The 21,727-nt window shown below is 41.4% G+C and overlaps 1 protein-coding gene across 1 annotated transcript; it reads left to right on the top strand.

Annotated features, from left to right (window-relative positions):
• The first annotated feature begins 2,011 nt into the window (after positions 1 to 2,011).
• On the top strand, positions 2,012 to 13,880 carry TFR2 (transferrin receptor 2). Its single transcript, XM_072403000.1, has 14 exons — positions 2,012 to 2,045; positions 4,914 to 5,071; positions 5,159 to 5,236; positions 5,467 to 5,606; positions 6,278 to 6,453; positions 7,426 to 7,545; positions 7,775 to 7,857; positions 7,968 to 8,031; positions 8,127 to 8,194; positions 8,535 to 8,608; positions 8,696 to 8,780; positions 8,866 to 9,093; positions 9,627 to 9,767; positions 11,754 to 13,880. Exons 1-14 carry the CDS (start codon positions 2,012 to 2,014, stop codon positions 11,979 to 11,981), a joined length of 1,677 nt encoding a protein of 558 aa, XP_072259101.1. The 3' UTR covers positions 11,982 to 13,880.
• The last annotated feature ends 7,847 nt before the right edge of the window (positions 13,881 to 21,727 follow it).

Consider the following 21,727-nt stretch of genomic DNA (forward strand, 5'->3'; position numbering starts at 1 on the left):
ACTGGGAATTCTAAAATGATAAAGATTTTTGCAATGAGACCAGAATATTTTTATGGTGATCCCTCTAAGGCCTTTAATCTCTATGATGAGGTCTAATTAATTTTATTAAGACCCTTGTAAGGCCTTCTGTCTCTACTATGAAATCTAACTCAATTTAGGGGGACCTCCTCTAAGGCTATCTACATCTGCAATGAGACCTGAATATTTTTATGGTGACCTTCTAAGACCTTCTGCCACTATGATGAGGTCTAATTAGTTTTTATGAAGACCCCTTTAAGGCTTTCTGCCTGTGAAATTAACTCATTTTTATGGGGACCCCTTAAAAGATCTCTTACATTTTTTATGAAGACCCCTCCAAGGCCTTCTGCATCTTTGATGAGATCTAACTCATTTTTAATGACGACACCTTTAGGGCTTTCACCGCTGCTATGAGACCTGAATCATTTTTATGAAGACCCTTCCAATGTTTTCTGTGTTCACTATGAGATGCATTATTGTGTTTTAACCCCTCCGAGGATTCTGCTTCTGCTATGAGATCTAACTCTTTTTTATGAAGACCCTTGTAGGGCTTTTAGCCACTCTTTTGAGAACCCTAGTTTTATATGATGAACCCTCTAGGACCTTCTGCCTCTACTATGAAATCTAACTCATTTTTAGGGGGACCTTCTTTAAGGCTATATTTTTCTGCTATGTGACCTGATTATATAGAGGCCTTCTGCCTCCATGATGAGATCTAATTCATTTTTTATGAAGTCTTGCACCTTTGTTATGAGACGTGAATCATTTTTTGAAGACCCCCTACAATGTTTTCTGCCTTTACTCTTTGATATAACTCATATTTTTTAGTGACCCCTCTAAGGCTTTCTACATCTGCTATGAGACCTGGTCCGTGTTTTAGGAAGACCCCTCAAAAGATCCTTCAGCCTCACCATTGACTCCTTACTCATTTTTCATGAAGACCCCTCGAAGGACTTCGGCTTCTTCTATGCGACTTAACTAATTTTTAGGAAAGATCCCTTAAAGGCTTTCAGCCTCTGTAATGATTTTCCTGGGACCATAGCAAACAACCAGAATTCCTGTTTAGACTCAAACCTTATGAATATCTCTCTAAGAACGAAGAGGGGTCTTTTTTATGAAAATGCCTCTAAAGTCTTCTGTCTCTATAGGTGGTCCAGGTTTTATGAAGACCTCTCCAATGTTTTCTGCCTCCTTCATGAGATACAACTTGTTATGAACTTTTTTATGTTTTTATGAAGACTCCACTAGTTTTTTTTTGTGTCTTTGCTATGAATGCCCGAATCGTGTTATAGAAAGTCCCCTCAGAAGGACCTCATCTGTGACATCTAACTCATTTTGAATGAAGACCTCCCAAAGGACTTCTACTAGGAGACTTTAGGAAGACTCCATGAGGGCCTTCTACCTAAGACCAAAGTGAACCTCCAGAATTTATTTTGTACTTCAATGGTGTTAAGGCTCTTGTTTTATAAAAGACCCCTCTAAGGATTTCTGTAACTATGAGATCTAACTAATCTTTATGAAGATGACTCCAAAGTTCTCTGCCTCCGCTATGAAGTCTAAAAAGGGACCTTCTGCCCCTTCTCTGGCCCATTTTTTATGAAGTCCCCTCTAAGGGTGACGTCAGTGGTGCTTAGACTTTGCCCAGACCTGAACATTGAGATTGGCTTAACCAAAATGATATAGAACAAAAAAGAGACCAATTTGAGCAACAATGGTAAAAAGTGACCAAATAGTTGCTAGACCCCCTTACCAGTACAGACATATTGATCTAATGTTTTAAAGAATATTTTGGATACAAATATTGAACCTTCTACGCTTCAAAATTTAAAAAATATAATCACAAAACTGGATCAGCTTCCCCTTTTTGTTCGATAAAAAAAATATAAGCAAAATCAGTTCCTCTTCACACATAATGAGATGACCCGGATAGATCTTTCCAGTTCATCAGAGAGAGAGATTGCCACATTTCTGGAATCCCATCACATATATCAAGATGGAGACTGGTGAAGATCTACACATGGAGACCAGTAAGATTTTAAGGAAGGAAACATTGCCCGTGTGATCATTATCGGTGTATACTCTGTATTATTATACGGTGTAATCATTATCTGTGTATACTCGGTATTATTATACGGTGTGATCATTATCGAATGTAATTCATGAATTGCTCCAGCAGGTGGCAGCAAAGTTACTTTACAACTTCTAAAGTTTGCTCTCTGATTTAAATTTTGTTTATTATAAGTTTGTTTGTATTTGATATATTAATTTAATTATGTAATTATTATTATTTAATTATGTAATTCACATGTTTAGAGATAAAGGTTGGGGGAATCTAATTTAAAGTTGCAAACACTAAGGGAAGGTTTTAATAGTGCTGAGCATCAAAAAGCAGCGTAAAATGCATGAACATTATATATATATATATATATATATATATATAAATCAAAGGTGCATTAGGCAAAAATAAAGCAGATAAGTCTAATCCAGGCCCCCAGTACTCAGTACTCCAGGTGTGTGTGCTGCAAATTCCACTTTTCACTCCCACACTGCATGGGATCTAGTAACTTCTGCAGATTCCATTTTTTTATTTTTTTACAAGAAGGTCGGTATAAGCTTGTATATATTAGTACTCCAAGGGAGGAAGGAAGCAGAAAGTCAACTTCAAAGAAATCCTTTCCGCGCAAATCAATCCTCCCAGATAACAAAGGCTCAGGCTTGACTCCAGGCCTATGATCCACATCATAGGAAGGAGAGAGGGATCACTGCCAAAGCCTAAACCACCATCAAAGATAAACTAAAAAGAAATACATTCACATGGAACGGTGCTCAACTATTATCAGTCACAACAGCTTTTGAAAAATATCCAGCATGACTTGATGGCACTAGTAAGTCCTAAACACATTGCATAAGCAATACTTTCATCAGGAGCTGTACCAGGGTTGACATTGTTTAAAGACTCTTAACTAACCCCTTAAATTCAACAAGCACGGTCTGGAGGCAGCTGTTAAACACTACTCCAAACAAGAAGCAACAAGAGCTGCTTTTTTATCTTAAAAGGACAGTGCCACCTAGGGGCGCCTGTAACCATTACCACAAGGAGGCTTCCAATACCAGTAGCAACATTTTTAAGCTTGGCTACTACCCAAATGACGTTGAAGAAAAAGCAACAAAAAGAGCTACAATGAGAGGAGATGCATATATTTACATAAAATTAAAAATATATATATTCTGGAGCTTCCTGCCTTATAGCTGTTGGTAGGTGGGCACTGTTAAACTTTGATAACATGTGTGGGGTTGCAGGTAATACATTCCTTGCTGTCATAAATATTTTTTCTGCATTTTGTGCTTTGGGTTTATACTTGAGACAGTGTCCTTTCCTGTTTTTAGGGTAAAAGTAGGTACCTTGGATTGGTTTATATTTGAGTATAAAGCTGTATTCTAGAAAATTGGCGTTTCAGTTGTTTAAAATAATTTCTCTGATTTTCAGGATCCAGCACATTCCGAGCCAATTTTCATCCTAATGGAGTATCCCTACACATTTGTAACATAGGTTAACCTCTCTTAGGAACCAAAACCAGGATCTGGTTAGGTTGCAGGAGAGGAGACTCATATAATCAGAGAATCTTTAAAAAATAACCCCCACATGTTAAATAGAATGTGGGCTTTTATCAGCATGGCCGGGGGTGCACATTATAGGGTCTAATAATTTACCAGCATCACTTCCTGCATTCAAGACGGCTGGTATTTCCTTTTAATGACACTTGTGACAAATACTTTGTGTCACAATTTCAGGAACTCCACAAGGTAAATAGAAGGATTTAACTCTTTTCTATGTTGCCCTCCAAGCCACATAAAATAGCCTCTCCCCATTTCTGTAAATATTCACCTCCATTTTTATTCAGCGTACAAATATTTACACTGGGAAATGGGAATAATCAATCAATGTTTCATACAGAGGAGTTGTTTTCATAAAAAGTGAATTGTAATGGCATGAATGTAGTTGGTTCTGCCAGCCTGAATTATCCGAGTTGTAATTAATATTTGTAGGACTCTCCGTATTTTCCATGCATCTGACATCACATGAGCACAGTAATAGTCCTCTCATCTTCGGCTGCCTACTGTCTGTGCTGACCTAGGTCTTTTGCTCCTCACTTTTTGTACATCACCCAGCAAGGACAAGGCTTTTTACTATTCATCACCCATTATGGACTGGGTCTGTAATGTGCCCTGCCCAGGTAAGGGACTGTGTTTTTTACATCACCCACCAGGTACTAGGAGGTTCTGGGTACTAGGTCTGTACCAGACCCAAACCACCATTGAGCGGGGTCTGTATGGTACACTAACCACCAGAAATGCAGCTCTGTATTGTACACTGGCAGCCAGGGACCGGGCTTCATGCTGTACCTTGCCTAAATTTGAGATGGTCCACCAAAGACTGGGTTCTGTAGAACACACTAGGGGCCAGGGTCTGTATTGTACATCAGTAACTAAGGCCTTGGCTGTGGAGTAGAAATGGACCTCCAAGAACTGGTCTTTGGATTTCACATTATTCACTGGACTCTTTGTACACCAACCACCAGGGTCTGGGCTTGTATTGCACATTGCCACGTTCTGTTAGGTAATAGTAGATAGTACTACACACTACAGCCAAAGACACTGTATTGTATATATGCTACAGAGACCTGGGCTCTGTATATTGGCCGCAAGCAACTGGGCCCTGGACATTGCCCAAATGAGAGTGGACTATGTATGGACAATGGCCACCAGGGACTGACCTTTGCATTGTGTATAATTACCCGAGACTTAGGGACATATTATACATAGTTCAGTAAAGAATACTCTGTCCTATATATATCAACCATGTTTGTCTCCACATACAGAAGACTGAACCTATTTTTACACATTTTTCTCTCTTTATATATACCTCCAGGCGGGGTTGGTTTATGCAAACTATGGGAGAAAGGAGGACTTCCAGTCACTGCGTTCCTGGGGAGTGAATGCTACCGACAATCTCGTCATTGTGAGGACCGGTTACATCAGCTTTGCAGAGAAGGTCAGCTGTGCGTTCCTAAGAATTCAATCATTTATTCATTTACTATTTCACTGTACACTCCTTGAATTCCACACATTGTGATTTTAGGTCTATAATGCTGAACGGGCCGGTGCTGTGGGTGTCCTGATATTCCCTGACACATGTGATGTTGCAGTGTACGGACACGTATGTACTACATAAAAATTGTATCTAAATCCAAAATAAAAAACAATTCATGAATTTCATCCTGCAGAGCTTCACATAGCTATCAAGCCAAGATGGTTTGACAAACGGTTGAAGTAACAAGTGCCACAATGTATTCTATAACCCAATCCAATTCTAAATTTTAAAAAGTATTACTCTACTGCTCAACCCGAGCTTGCAAAACACTTGTTTCGCCTGTTGTTCTTTTTCAGGTTCACTTTGGTACTGGAGACCCATACACTCCGGGATTCCCATCATTTAACCATACCCAGTTCCCACCCTTTAAATCTTCAGGACTGCCCAAAATACCCGCTCAGCCGATAGATAAAGCTACAGCTCAATCGTTACTCAGGTACTGGATTCATGCATTGCAAATATGAAATACTTGGTCACAGATACATGACAAATGTGCTCTTCACGCAGGCCTAAAAATGAATGTAGTATTTCGATAGGTAGGTTGAAGCAGTGAATAATGTTGGGGAGGGCTATCTGACTATGGGACTTTATTAAAGCTCTCCAAGACTGGAGAAGATAGACTATCATAGGAGATTCTGTGTGATCCAGCAAACCTGCAATGGATTTAGTCAAGGATTGATAACATTTGCCAAATAATAGGAAAGGATTTTTGATGGATCCCCCGGGTTTATCTAAGATAGTCCTTCTCCAGCTTTGGAGAGCTTTGATAAATCCAGCCCTTTGTTAGACTTTTGTACTTGGTGGAACAGGCAATTACTCACCATTTCATGGCCAATGTTGTTCCCAAGGCTGAAAAGATTTTGGTCTCTTTGCTTCTTTTTGATGAGTATGTGCATGTGTATTTATTGAACTATTGCCCTCAGTAAAAAAAAAAGTCATTGGACAGAGGTCATATGTGGTCTAATGTCTAAGACTATTTAACAAATCAATTAGTAAATCAGCCATCTAGAAAATATTGGATTCCTTGGAGTCTGGTCCTCATTAGAGAACCATTTAATGATGGTTTGGATAAACAAGACTTACTGTACACGTTACTTTTCCCTACAGCAAGCTTGAAGGCAGGGAAGGACCTTCAGACTGGAGAAGTCCAACTTTCCCATCTCATTCTCTGGGCCCCAAACTGAAGATTTCAGGTCATGAAGTCCAATTAGAGGTCACCAATGTGGAGCGCAGTGTGGAGCTGGTCAACGTGTTTGGAAGTATAACTGGACGTTTTGAGCCTGGTAAGCTGCTATAGTGACCACACCAGCACAGAAAACCACAAATAACACCCCAATGGCCAATACAGGAATTGTAATGACCAATGCATGCACACATGGAGGCATGTTGTATTTATAAAAAAAAATGATTAATAGAAATACCTAAACCCAGGCTGGGTTCATATGGGACTCCAAGCCTATAAAGTCTACAGGCTTCAACAACTTTGAAGAGCTATCAGTGTTACTAATGACATCTGTGTCATCTGATATATCCTGTTTTTGTTTTGGAACCCAGTTTTGATTTGTCCATACTTTTGGACTCCAGAATTCAGTTAGGAGCTGTTCAAAACCTCATACACCCATGGAACTGGATTCTGAAATTAGAGGGTTCATGCCTTCCATGTTCATGCCTTCCATGTTGTTCTTGGAAAATCATCATCTGTCTCAATACATTTCATTATTATTGGAATAATATGGCGGTGTTACCTGTGTCGCTTTACAAGCAGCGATTTGTTTCTGACAATTCGTATAACTGAGGATATCACTTAAAGAATAAAATGCCTTCAACTCTACAGGGCAAGTCCAACTAAATGTGATAAATTATTATGATACTGAATGATGAGCAAATCACTCCAAACTGAAATTGTCCAGATTTGCCAAATTGTTGAAAATTTTCAATTGATAAAATGTAATCGGAGAGCATTGGAAGCTGGACCTTGTTGTGGGGGACTTATAGCACTCATTCAGCCCCGTTGCTGCTGTAGGAAGTTCACAGGCATTTACCACACTGCTGCTGCCTTTAACCATCCCATAGTTCCTGAGTATTGTGGCCAGTGAGGGAATGTGGCCATGTGATTGTTAATAAAAATCCAAAATCAGGTAAATTAAAGCTTTCTGGTTCTTTTCAAAAACATGGTTGTTACTAGAGAGGCACAGGGGGTCCTTCTTGTTTTTTATTTACTTGCTTAAATTTCTGTATTTTACCCATGTCCTCAGAGAATTACATCATAGTGGGTGCCCAACGTGATTCCTGGGGGCCGGGGGCCGCCAAGTCCGGAGTAGGCACAGCTATCCTGCTGGAGTTGGTGCGTTCCATGACCATGATGGTGAGCAGTGGTAAGTAGCTAGACCACTTGAGGATAAAGTGAGGTGAAATACATGTTTTACACTCCTTGTTCCCTCCCCAATCTGAACTCTTGAAATATTAGCCACTTTTACAGAATTTAGTCTTAGTTTCCATAAAATATAGGAGATCGGTCCAAATATGAAAATTTCAGAACGCCTTCATTGTAGTCAATGTAAAACAATTTTAATTCTGTATATTGAAGTCTGATGTATGTTTTAGGGTTCCAGCCACGGCGCAGTATTTTATTTGTCAGCTGGGATGGAGGAGATTTCGGAAGTATTGGAGCCACAGAATGGCTGGAGGTAAGAGATCTCATTGTATGTAATGATGAATGGTGTACGCCATAGCTCCATATCACTTATATCATATATAAAACACCATTATAACATACAGCATTATGTGTACAACACAGGGGTACCTCAGCATGCTGCACCTCAAAGCCGCGACGTACATGAGCTTGGACACCCCGCTTCTAGGTATTGATTTTGATTTTTTTGAGTGACCGAACCTCTACAGGGAATGTAGAATGACCTTTACTGACCATGTCACATAATGACTTTTGTTGTTTCAGGGGATGAAAGCTTTGTAGCGAAGTCCAGCCCCCTGCTCAGGACCCTGATAGAGACCATCATCAAACAGGTAAGTGAGCAGATGACACTAAGAAGGGAGATGGGATTGTTTACTCCTCCCCTGTATAGGTGGCAGCCATGACGGCTCAGTGGAAGCCAGGGCCCTACCTACAAACTATAAACATTAGATAAAATAAGTCCTGTATATCACGTTATTCTTCATCCAGGAAAAATGAGCAGTTAACCCTTGAGGCGCAGAGGGATCACACTGCTTTGGTCCAGTGAGTTTGCCTAGGCTGAGATAATGCAGCCTGTTGCAGGGAACAAGAAGCATTTTCTTAGTCTCCTCTCCCCAGTGATCAGGCTGCAGCCTTTTTTATATGTCCCAGTGCTGTTTTTTTCTCTCCTAGGTGGACAACCCACGTCAGAGCCAGCAAAGTATCTATGACTTTGAGCGAAGAAAGGGGAATTGGAAATCTCAGGTGTAAGTCACTGCTGTGTATCTGGACAGAGAGTATATACAGAAATACTGATGATGTCTGAGCCTTTAATTCATACTTTGTACCCTCAGATTTGCTCCACTCACCAATGACACGGGCAGCTTCGCCTTCACCGCCTTTGCTGGCGTTCCAGCTCTGGAATTTACCTTCGTAGAGGTAATCTTTCCTTTCCCTCCGTGGTCAATATGTTAGTGGTGGGTGCTGCCTAATACTTAAACCTCACGTTGGGTTTTTCTTACAGCGTTCAAATCCATACAGGTATCTGGACACAAAGATGGACACTTATGAGAATCTGAATAGTATCATGGATGGCCGGTTACCAGCAGTGGCTATGACATTGGCAGAGGTAGCTGGACTGTCCCTGATGAAACTGTCCCATGACCGAATCCTTCCGCTGGACTACACCGCCTATAACTCATTGTTACTGGAACATCTCATCAAGCTGAATTCTTACGCCAGCAAACTTGAGGTGAGGCTTTTTTTCTGTAGTGTCATATTGGGGCTTCCGATAATGGGAGCAAATGCAGACCAGGTATTCATCAACTGGGCATTCATCACTGAGTAACAAAGGGTACTTCAGTCCCTATCAAATGCGCTTGACATTTGGAATGCTGGAACTTTTAAAGATGGAGGAGGGGAGAGTTAAGGCAGCTTACTTTGTATGGGGCCCAGACATTTCTAATGGCAGTCCCAGTTGGCATGTGACCATACCATGACAATCAATCTGCAGTAAATAAAACCATGTCAGGGGATTCTGCTCTCACCCAGGGTCCCAGTTTCAAATCTTGGCCAAGACAATGTTTTTATGGAGTGTGTTCTCCATGTTTTATCCAGTATCTTTAAAACATACAAGAGGGTAATTGACTCTTCTCCAAAATGGGCCTTAAACTATAGTAGCGGCATTAGATTGTGATCTTGACTATGGAACCTGTAAAGCACTGTGTAATATGTTGCCGTTATATAAATACATGATAATTATATAAAACGATTTGTGTATTCCAGCCGCAGGGTCTCACCTTTTCTTGGTTGCATTCTGCACGTGGTGATTACGTGCGAGCAACAGAAAGACTGAAGAAAGCAATTGAACATTCGGATCTCCACAATGAGAAGATGATTCAGTTTTTTAATGTGCGCATCATGAGGGTGAGTATCTATATCTGGCTGCTTTTCCCAATAACCTTCACTTCTGGAGGCCTCCTTCATATATTACATAGATCTGTCTACTGGAGGCCACCTTCTAAAACCACTTTATGAGGCCAAAAACTTTCCATAAAACATTGATCTATCCACTTATTGAGTCTCCTTCCCAAAATACATTGATCTGTCCACGCCTGGAGGTCTTCTTTCAGAAATACATTGATCTTACCACTTCTGGAGGCCCCCTTCACCAAATACATTGATTTGTCCACTTCTGGAGGCCTCCTTCTCATATTACATAGATCTGACCACTTCTGGAGGCCTCCTTCTCATATTACATAGATCTGACCACTTCTGGAGGCCTCCTTCTCATATTACATAGATCTGACCACTTCTGAAAGCCTCCTTCCCATAATATATTGATCTGACCACTTCTTAAGGCCTTGTTCCCAAAATACATTGATCTGACCAATCTGGAGGCCTCCTTCCCATAATATATTGATCTGACCACTTCTTAAGGCCTTGTTCCCAAAATACATTGATCTGACCAATCTGGAGGCCTCCTTCCCATAATACATTGACCTGACCACTTCTTGAGGCCTCTTTTGAATAATACATTGATCTGACCACTTTTGGAGGCCCCCTTCACATAATACATTGATCTGTCCACTTCTGGAGGCCCCCTTTCCAAAGCACATCGATCTGTCCACTTCCGGAGGCCTCCTTCCCATATTAAATTCATCTGACCACTTTTGGAGTCCTTCATCTCATAATTCATAGATCTTACCACTTCCGGAGGCCTCCTTCCCAAAATGCATTGATCTCACTACTTCTTCAGGCCTCCTTCCCATAATACATTGATCTGACAACTTCTTGCGGCCTGTTTCCCCAAATGCATTGATCTGATCACTTCTGGAGGCCCCCTTCGTCTAATACATTGATCTGTCCACTTCTGGAGGCCCCCTTTTTAAAAATACATTGATCTGTCCACTTCCGGAGGTCTCCTTCCCATTATACATTGTTCTGTCTACTTCTGGAGGCCTTCTTTCCATAATACATTGATCTGACCACTTCTGGAGGGCCACTTCTAGAGGCCTCCTTCCCCAAATACAATGATCTGACCACTTCTGGAGGCCTCCTTCGCATAATACATTGATCTGTCAACTCCTGGAGACCCCCTTCCCATAATACATTATTCTGACCAGTTCCGGAGGCTTCTTTTCCATAATACATTGATCTGACCAGTTCTGGAGACATCCTTCTTATAATACAATAATCTGACCACTTCTTAAGGGCCTCCTGCCCAAAATACATTGATCTGACCACTTCTGGATGCCTCCTTCCCATAATACATTATTCTGACCACTTCCGGGGGCCTCTTTTCCATATTACATTGATCTGACCACTTCTGGAGGCCCCCTTCCCATAATACATTAATCTGACCACTTCTGGAGGCCTCATCCATATTACATCAGTCAGTAGTTGATTTGTGACAATGTGTGCACAAGTCGCCTAAAACTTTTAGGGGGCATAGTCTAGAGCAGCTTTTAGATTATGGAGAAACTCTTGAAACATAGATTCCTATTGTAGTGTGCAGACTGATGTTAACCATGGGGTTCGGTTGGCTGCACATTAGGCAGAAATTGCATGCAATCTTTGATGGTCATTGGACCATGTAACTGACCAGCAGAAGAGCCTGGGAGAGCCCCCTCAGTGGGAATCCGAAGAGAAGTTAGTGGGAATCATTATGTTTATGGTCATTGGAAAAAGGGGTAGTGCACAGGGGGTGGGTGATGGGAAAACTGCAAAGGTGATTTAGTTCACTGAACATGGATTTCAAGCATCAACAATGGAGGTTTTAGATAAAAGACAACCTCCTGAAAAACATAATCATCAACAGGTTGACCCCCCCCCCCCCCCCCCAAGATCAGCTTGGTCATGTTCTTCTTGCCCTTAAGCTTGTATTGTAAGCTTTCATGTCTTATTCTGCAGGTGGAGTTCTACTTCCTATCCCAGTATGTGTCCGCCATTAGTTACCCATACCGCCATATTCTTATTGGACGAGGTGAGCACACCCTGGATGCCCTAATAGAACAGCTTGGACGGGACCCAATTGACAGCAGTGAGCTGCACAAGCAGATTGCCCTCTTTACCTGGACCATGGTGGGAGCAGCCAACGCCTTGAGTGGGGAGGTTTGGGAAGTCCAACGAAATTTCTAGATGGAGTTTGTTAACCTGCACCTATAGGCTGCCAGAGCTCAATTCTGAACCCTTCCCCGCACACTTCTACCAGCCATTCATTGGACTCTTTTCTCTTTATGATGGTTTATCAGTGACAGTGATCACTATAAATGTTTTGTACTTTTAAATACTTGCTGGCTGCTTATCATATTGCTGCTGCTTTGCCATAGTGCCAGGGTGAAGTAACTGTTATCAGCGACAGGGCTCGCTATAAATTACTGTTATGACTTCATTACCTGGTGCTGAATGGTGCCCACATCTTGCTTGAGTGGCTTTTGCTATACTTTATTATTATTATTATACAGTATTTATGTAGTGCCATCATATTACGCAGCGCTGTACAAAGTCCATAGTCATGTCACTAACTGTCCCTCATGCATTCTGACAAAGGTGCTTTAAAAATGGTCTATTTATAAAGATCTAAAAAACACCAACTATCTTGGTAATGGACCATTATCTTGATACAAGATAGGATGCATTGAGTTAAGATGTCATGTGACCAAATGCTAAGAGCTGCAAAAGGAAGTCAATGTTAAAAGTTGTGTTGCAATAAGCCATGTGTTTTAGAAACAACCACCTTTTACGGCACCCACCAATTTCCATGGCACCATGCCATATGTTTTGTGAAGAACTCAATCTTGCCCACAAAATTATTTCTCTCCTGCGAAAGTTGGTTGTTGTTGCTCCCCATGCTAAAAGTTTCCAGTTCTCCTTTTGGCTAGCCACACATTAATCAACTTTAATTCAATCCAATTTCAATTTGATCAACTTATTCAATTTGAATGTTGACCGAAAATTAATAATGACAAAGCACAGTTAATTCCCTAGGATCAATTCTTTTCAATCAAAATGCAAATTGATAACCAATTTTAATTTGATGAATCCCTCCCATACACAATGATAAATGTAGTGGTGCACGTTCCAGAATTCAGTTAAATATAAGTGGAGCGTGAGGTCTCATAACGCCCATCAGATATTTACACAAAGTATCTACAGAAATATCCTGACCTAGGCTGATTCTTTTGATGCTACACCCTATCGATCACTTCTAGCTGATAGAATTAGGAAACTGATTTATGGTCATTATGGTTCTTAGAAACGTTCACATTGACTGCTCAAACAGGATCATGGTCTCTTCGATGGTCAGCCTTAATAGCTGTACCTAATAGCGCAGCCATTAAATGTGTTCACTGGGTAATTCCCACCCTTGCGAGAGGAATTGCTCAGAGAAATTGGGAATTGCCCCCTTCTTAGATCCATTTTTCCCATGAAAAAGTGTAATTGTTGAGTCCGACCTTATATAAATAGACCTATTTTAGGCGATCCCATACCCTGAGTGTGCTCCATATTGCCGCCTAGCTATTTGCATCTTCCTGTACAATGTAATCATTATCATCGACAGTGCTCGATATAACTTACTGTTATAGCTTCATTACCTAGTGTGGACTGATCCCCATATTGCTTACTTGGCTTTCTTCTGAGAAAACGCTACATAACAAGCCAATCCCCCTTTCTGACTACACAAGGCAGCAAGTCAACAACCTTGTAATGAGTATTTGTGATAAGCTTTGCTCTGTGGAGCCTCCCCAGGCTCTAGAAGTGTTCAGTCTAAATTCTCAGGGTTATCATTGTTATGAAAGAGGGGAACTGTGCCTGACTACAGCTGTCTGCATAGGCGTGTGGTGGTCAGTAGGGGCAAAACTACTCTAAAATAACCATCATCCAACGTTAGCAGTGTTAGTGTTAGCTTGTTTTAGGGTTCATTGAATGGGGTCATAGAGAATGGAAGAACCTCAAAGAATGCTTAGCCTGTAGTGAAGCCAGGTGTGTTTGCCCATCCCTATTTGAAAGGATTACTGCTGAGTAAATGGAATCCAATGTATATGACATTGATCCGATGATAAATATGTGATCACTGTCAGATGGGAAAAAATCTCAGTTCAGAAAAAAGTTTATGTTTTTTATATATTTTTTATATTAGGTTGAATTTCTGCATTAAAATTTGGAACTATTCGGGGTTCATACTATAGAGCATAAAAGCAGCATAGTTCCTTCCAGATACCCATATATAGACGGCAGTAACTACAACCAACCTTCACCCCTCCTCCTACATACCCATATATAGAGAGCTGTAACCACACCCAACCCTTCACCTCTCCTCCCACATACTCATATATAGATAGATGTAACCACACCCAACCCTTCACCTCTCCTCCTACATATCCATATATAGACGGCAGTAACTACAACCAACCTTCGCCCCTCCTCCTACATACCCATATATAGACGGCAGTAACTACAACCAACCTTCACCCCTCCTCCTACATACCCATATATAGATAGATGTAACCACACCCAACCTTTCACCTCTTCTCCAATATACTTATATATAGATGGCTTTAACCACACCCCATCCCTCCTCCCACATACCCATATATAGACGGCAGTAACTACAACCAACCTTCGCCCCTCCTCCTACATACCCATATATCGACAGCTGTAACCCCACCCAACCTTTCACCTCTTCTCCAATATACCTTAATATAGATGGCTGTAACCACACTCCTCCCCTCCTCCTACATACCTATATATAGACGGCTGTAATCACACCCCACTCCTTCTGCCACATACCCATATATAGACATTTGTAACCACATACAATCTTCACCTCTCCTCCCACATACCTATATATAGACAGCTTTAACCACACCAAACATTCGGCCCTCTTCCCATATACCCATAAATAGACAGCTGTAAACACACCTTCACCTACGTACCCATATATAGATAGTTGTAGCCACACCATACCCTTCACCTCTCCTCCTACATATCCAAATATAGACGGCTGTAACCACATCCAACCATCACCTCTCCTCCCACATACCCATATATAGACAAGTTTAACCACACCCAACCTTCACCCTTCTTTCTATATACCTATAAACAGACAGCTGAAAGCACACCTTCTCCCACGCACCCATATATAGATAGTTGTAGCCACACCCTACCCTTCACCCCTTCTTCCACATACCCATATATAGACAGCTGTAGCCACACCCTACCTTTCACCCCTCCTCCCACATGCCCAAATATAGACAGCTGTAGCCACACCCTACCCATCACCCCTCCTCCCACATGCCCAAATAAAGACAGCTGTAGCCACACACCCCTCCCAGCAGGAAATAAAAAGGTCATTACGGTTTATCACTGACAGTGATCAGTAGAACTGTACCTCGCTGTTACCCTCCAAACACAAGGTAAATCTGTACAATCTGGGAATGTGTTCAGTTTTGTAACTGAGAGCAGATTTTTCATTTCATTAAAATATTAAAATTTTACCTCCAATGTGTCAGTCCATTATTTCTCCCTATCTCTATCAATATAAATACGAGAGGGTGCAGAGAAGTTCCTGGCTTTGCCCAGAAAGCAGAGAGCCAGAGTTATGAAATAACACATTTATTCAACATATTCCGCCCTGGGACTAATGCACTTGGTACAGCGTAGTTGCAGCTTTTTCTAGAATGTTCAAATAAAAGTCCTTTGGTTGGGCCGCAAACCAGCTCCCAGCAGCATCTTTGACGTCAGAAATGTCCTCAAAACATTGCCCCTTCAGGTGTTTCTTCAAATTTGGGAACAGATAATAGTCCAAAGGGGCCAGGTCAGGTGAGTAGGGGGGATGGTGGACTAATTGGAAACCCAGGGTGTTCAATTTGGCAGCCACAACGTTGGACATGCGCACAGGTGCATTGGTCTTGCTAAAAAAAGGATCCCTTTGGTCAACTTTGCACAGCAGTTTGTCTAAATTGCCTCCTTCAGCTGGTCCAGGAGGTTAGCATAATACGGTCAAGTGATACTAGAGCCCTGGGGTAGGTAGTCCACCAACAGAATACCGTCTTTGTCCCAGAAAATGCCATGACTTTTTTGGCCGATTTCTAGGTTCAGAACTCCTTCGGCCGTGGGGACCCACTGTGGTGCCATTCCTTTGACTGCTCCTTGGTTTCAGGATCATAGATGTAGAGCTAGGTTTCATCCTCAGTCACTAACCTAGCCAAAAAGTGCTGTGCAGCTTCAAAATGGGCCAAAACGGCTTTGGATGCTTCAACTCGTTGCTGACTTTCCCAGGAGAACCAAAAACTTCTTGACGACAATGTGAGGCTTGCTTGTGCCTCTGCCATCACAGCTTCTCACTAACAGAAAAAACAGTTTTATCAATCGCAAAGACCCGAAAATTGCACAGTTACATACTAAGATACTAGGCTGTCATATGCCCCCACATTCATTTCATCTGGAAGGGGGCAAAGCCAGGAAGGTTTCAGCACCCCCTCGTAATGTATGTGTTTTGAAAATAAAAATTAAAACAGCATATTTTTGGAGGCAAACAATATACTGTAATCGGTGATAGGTTCTAATAGAATACAATACAAATCACAACAATATAAGGATCTCCTAAGGAGGAGGATCCAATCTTTGGCCAACAGAATTTAACACTAGACAAATTTTACCTATTAAGTGCACACACAATATTAGCTGTGTATTGACTGCAAGTAGAGTTGGCGTAATTACATTTGCACAGCCAGTATACCCAATGCGTTTTGCCCAATGAAGGCTTCCTCAGGGTTTGCTGAGGTAAAAGCGGAGTAACATAAAGTAAGTATATTTGGTACAATATACCATATGAGGTGGAAGATAACCCACTATGTATATGATGCAGTGGGAAGGTAAAGTCATTATTAATAATAAACAGGATTTATATAGCACCAACATATTATGCAGAGCTGTACATTAAATAGGGGTTGCAAATGACAAATACAGGCAGTGACACAGGTGGAGGAGAGGACCCTGCCCCGAAGAGCTTAGAGGGGGAATTTATACACAATAGGATGGGAGATACGTAGTGGTGGGAAGTAGTGAAGGTTTCAAAAGGAAGAAGATGGGTAGGCAAGTTTGAAAAAATGTGTTTTGAGCGCTCTTTTAAATTAGCAGAAAGTAGGAGCAAGCCGAATAGGACGAGGAAGACCATTTCACAGAATTTGGGCAGCTCTAGAAAAGTCTTGCAGTTGTGCATGTGATGAGGTTTTGAGTGAGGAAGTCATTAGCAGGTCATCGCAGGAGTGAAGAGAGTGGCTAGGGAAGAATTTCTGTCAGGTCAGAAATAAAAGTGGGACAAGAACTATGGAGGGATTTGAAGGCAAAGCACAGGAGCTTGAATTTGATTCTAGGGTGAAATGGAAGCCAATAAAGAGAACTACAAAGAGATGCAGCAGAAGAAGAGCGGTGGGAAAGATGGATGAGTCTGGCTGCAGCATTCATAATAGATTGTAGAGGAGAGAGTCGGGTTAGTGGAATACCAAAGAGGATGAGGTTACAGTAGTCCAGACGAGAGATGATAGGAGCATGTACAAGGAGTTTGGTGGTCTCAGGGGACAGGTAGGGGCAGATTTTGGAGATGTTGCGTAGGTGAAAGTGACAGGACCTGGAAATGTTCTGAATATGGGGGGTAAATGAGAGGGCCGAGTCAAAGGTGACACCAAGACAACGTGCCTGAGGGGAGGGCCGAATAACAGTGTTGTTAACAGTTAGATATATTGTCAGCGGGACATTTAGAATTTGAGGGGGGTGATGAGTTCTGTTTTATCGAGGCTGAGTTTCAGGAATCGGTCAGACATCCATGATGAGATGGCTGACAGGCACCATGACACCTTATCCAGGACTGAGGGAGACAGGTCAGGGGTGGACAGATAGATCTGAGTGTCATCAGCAGGAGATGTGGGCGAGGAGGAATTACCATTGAAAGAAACTTGAAAGGAGCGGTCAGACAGATAGGAAGCAAACCAAGAGAGAGCAGTGTCACTGATACCAATTGAATGCATGATTTGTATTAGAAGGGAGTGTCAAAAGCAGAGAAAAGATCAAGGAGAAGGAGGAGGGAAAAGTTGCCTTGAGACTTAGCTCTGATGAGAACATTGACCACTTTAGTAAGGGATGTTTCGGTGGAATGGGCAGCTCGAAAACCAGACTGGAGGGGGTCAAGGAGAGAGTTGGTGCTCAGGTAATGGGTGAGTCTTTTATAGACAAGGCATTCAAGAAATTTGGAAACATATGGGAGAAAGGGGGTTAGGATGGTAGCTAGACGGTAGGGAGGGGTCCAGTGAGGGTTTCTTCAGGATAGGGAGATTATGGCATGTTTAATTATGGCAAGGTGAAGTAAGCCAGGTTGATGAATGCCTTTTTATAATGGCAGCAGAGTTAGGATACAAGAGATACAATTCAAGATATTATACGTAGATAATAAGGATATGTAATGGTTAAATATGGTACACTCTGCTGGACCTAGTTATTTCTAACAATGCAGAGCTTATAAGAAATGTACAAATAAAACAGAATCTGGGTAGCACTGACCATAATATGATTTCATTTAATGTTAACTGTAAACAGGAAGCAAAAACAGGAAAGATAAAAAAAATAAATTTTAAGAAAGCAAATTTTCCTTTATTAAGGGCGGCTCTTTGTGACTTGGACTGGGAAACAATATTGTCCTCAAAGAACACAGAACAGAAATGGGAATGTTTCAAGTCTGTTCTACAAAAGCAAACTGAAAAATATATTCTAATGGGTAATAATTTTAAGAAGCTAAAATTAAAATCTATGTGGCTTACAGCTGATGTTAAAAAGCCATAAGGAACAAGAAAAGGGCATTCCAAAATATAAAAATGAAGGATCACCTTCATCATTTGAAACCTATAAAGAATATAACAAAAAATGTAATAAGGAGATAAACGTGCAAAACTTCAAAATGAAAGACAGATTGCAAAGGAAAGTAAGGCAAACCCCCCAAAATTTTAAATATTTGAATAGCAAAACGTTCAGATCTGAGCATGTAGGCCCCTAAAGGATGTTGCTAGGTTGGTAATTGGGGACAAAGACAAGGCAGATTTACTAAATGCATTTTTAGCTCTGTGTACACGAAGAAAGATGGCAGAGCTCAAGTCCAAATTCATATTAGCAATGTCATTGCCTTAAATTTGTCACAATGGCTCAGAATTGATATGATTGAGAAACAGCTGGGAAAATTTAAGGTTGACAAAGCACCAGGACCTGATGGATTACATCCATGTGTCCTCAAAGAACTGAGCCCAGGTATTTTAATGCCATTATTTCTAATTTTTAGAGACTATTTAGTCAATGGCAAGGTACCAATGGATTGGTGTAAGGCCAATGTGGTTCCTATTTTCAAAAAGGGAGCAAAGTCATTACCAGGTAACTACAGACCCATTAGTTTAACATCCATAGCTGGAAAGGTCTTAGAGAGTTTGATAAAGAGCCACATAAAGGAGTTCCTGCTAGAAAATAATATTATAAGTGATAGTCAGCGTGGCTTCAAGAAAGACAGAGGTTGTCAAACAAATTTACCCTCTTTTTATGAGGAAGTAAGTAAACAGGTGGACAGTGGAGTAGCAGTTGATATTGTGTACTTGGACTTTGCTAAAGCATTTGACACTGTACCCCACAGACGGGTAATATGCAAGTTAGGGACGAAAGGTTTAGAAAAGTCAATTGGAAAATGGATAGAGAACTGGCTCGCAAGATCGCATCCAGAGAATTGTAATTAATGATTCATACTCTGAATGGTCTAAGGTGGCAAAGTGGCAAATGACATTTAATATAGATACATGTAAAATTATGCACTTGGGAGCTAACAACATGCATGCTTCATACTGTCTAGGGGGAATACATTTGGGGGAGTCAGAAATGGTAAAGGATCTGGGGGTTCTGGTAGATCATAGACTTAATAACAGCATGCAATGTCAAGCTGCAATATCTAAAGCTAGTAAAGTATTTTCTTGTAATAAGAGGAATAGACTGCAGAGATGGAGACATAATCCTGCCCCTGTACAAAGCATTGGGGCAGACCACATCTGGAATATGCAGTCCAGGTTTGGGCACCAGTTCACAAAAAGGACATTGTGGGATTGGAGAGAGTGAAGAAGGGCAACTAAACTAATAAAAGGAATGGAGGAGCTCAGCTATGAGGAGAGATTAGCTGAACTGAATCCATTCTCCCTTGAGAAGAGACGTATAAGGGGGGATATGATCACCTTGTATAAATAAATAAACGGTCCATATAGAGAACTATCTTCCCCATTATTCACTTTGAGATCATTACAAAGAACAAGAGGGCACTATTTGTGTCTGGAGGAAAAGAAGTTTAAGCTCCGGATAAGGAAGGGATTCTTCATTCAGTAAGGTCTGTGAAAATGTGGAATTGGCTCCCTCAGGAAGCAGTTTCAGCAACTACTATAGATTGCATTAAGAAAAAACTGGATGTTTTTCTAGAAGCACAGAATATAACTGGGGATTAAGGCTTTAAAGTAAAAATAACAGTGATTGTTGATCCAGGGAACATCCGATTGCCTCATGGAATCAGGAAGGAAAATTTTTTTTCCCCTGTTGGAGCAAATTGTACCAGGGTTTTTTTGCCTTCCTCTGGACTAGCAATGCGTTATAGGGTTTTATATCTGGGATATGTTTTTTTCCCTAGTGGTTGAACTTAATGGACTGGATTTCTTTTTTCAACCTAACCTACTATGTAACTATGTAATCCCTGTAATTTGTACTACTCTATATTTCAGACTAAGTTCAATACTAATATCCCATAATTACTTAATCATTACTATTTACATATAATATCTTGATTATCTATTGTATCCTTTTGTCTATTGAGATTCCGCCAACTCTACTTGCAGGCACTACACGGCTAATACTGCGTCACAGATCAGCAGCACAGCTGATCTGGTACTTGTTGTTCATCAGATATATGTCAGATTAGCAGCAGTTTGTCTCCTTACCTTGCTTCAGGCCTTGGAGGTACAGGCGTCGCTGGACTTTTGCATCTGATTTATAGGCACATGCTCACTAAGCCCTGCCATTTTGCCTGTTAGCCTCACTATATATGCTATGTACAGACTGACACTGCTTGCCTTTTCAATAGGTGTGTTTACCTGAGGCTCCAGCTTGTGTCTGTTTCTATGTGTTGATTCCCTGGTTCTGACTTTGGCTTGTTTGACTTGGTTTGTTTGCTGCCTGCCCTGACCTAGTCCCGCTCTGGTTTTTCGAGATTGCCTATCGATTTGGTACTATGCTCAGGTTTCATCTGCAGTCACCTGCAAGGGTGTGTCCAGCGGCCGCAACCTGGGCGCCGTCTGCAGCAAAGTCCATCACTGCTTCTGGGGTGCTCTGGTAAACACCGAGGGGGCCTTAGACTCTGCGCCTCAGCTCATACCTCCGCCAAACATGCAGATTGTTGAAGAACAGCGGGTTGTCCTTGTGATGTCTTTATTGCAAGGTGATCCTCTGTCCAGATTTATTCTTCCAGGCACTTGGTCTTCCATATGATGATTAACATTGGGCAGCTTCTGCTGAATCTACTCTCTGTTCCTTGCGCCAGAGACACAGAACTGCGGAGGAGTACTGCTCTGAGTTTCACCGATGGTCTGCTGATTTGAAGTGGAATGACCCTGCTCTCCGTTCCAGCTAGGACTGTCTGAAATGAATAAAGATTCTCTTGCACACTATCCTCCACCTGAGAGTCTGGATGCTGCCATGTAGCTGGCAATTAAAGTTGACCGACACCTCCAGGAACATCGCCAGGAACGTGCCACAAATTTTTCACAAGCTTCTATCCCTCTTGTTAACTCACTAGAGGCTACTGAACTTTCAGCAGAACC

Source organism: Pyxicephalus adspersus, chromosome 2 (assembly GCF_032062135.1).
Source record: "Pyxicephalus adspersus chromosome 2, UCB_Pads_2.0, whole genome shotgun sequence".
In the NCBI taxonomy this organism is placed as follows: domain Eukaryota; kingdom Metazoa; phylum Chordata; class Amphibia; order Anura; family Pyxicephalidae; genus Pyxicephalus; species Pyxicephalus adspersus.

Bases quoted from the DNA above. Each gene is read 5' to 3' on its own strand.
- TFR2 (XM_072403000.1), top strand. From the start codon at position 2,012: ATGGAGACTGGTGAAGATCTACACATGGAGACCA. The intron at 5,607-6,277 runs GTACTGGATTCA...TTTTCCCTACAG, and splicing joins ACAGCTCAATCGTTACTCAG to CAAGCTTGAAGGCAGGGAAG. The intron at 6,454-7,425 runs GTAAGCTGCTAT...CCATGTCCTCAG, and splicing joins AACTGGACGTTTTGAGCCTG to AGAATTACATCATAGTGGGT.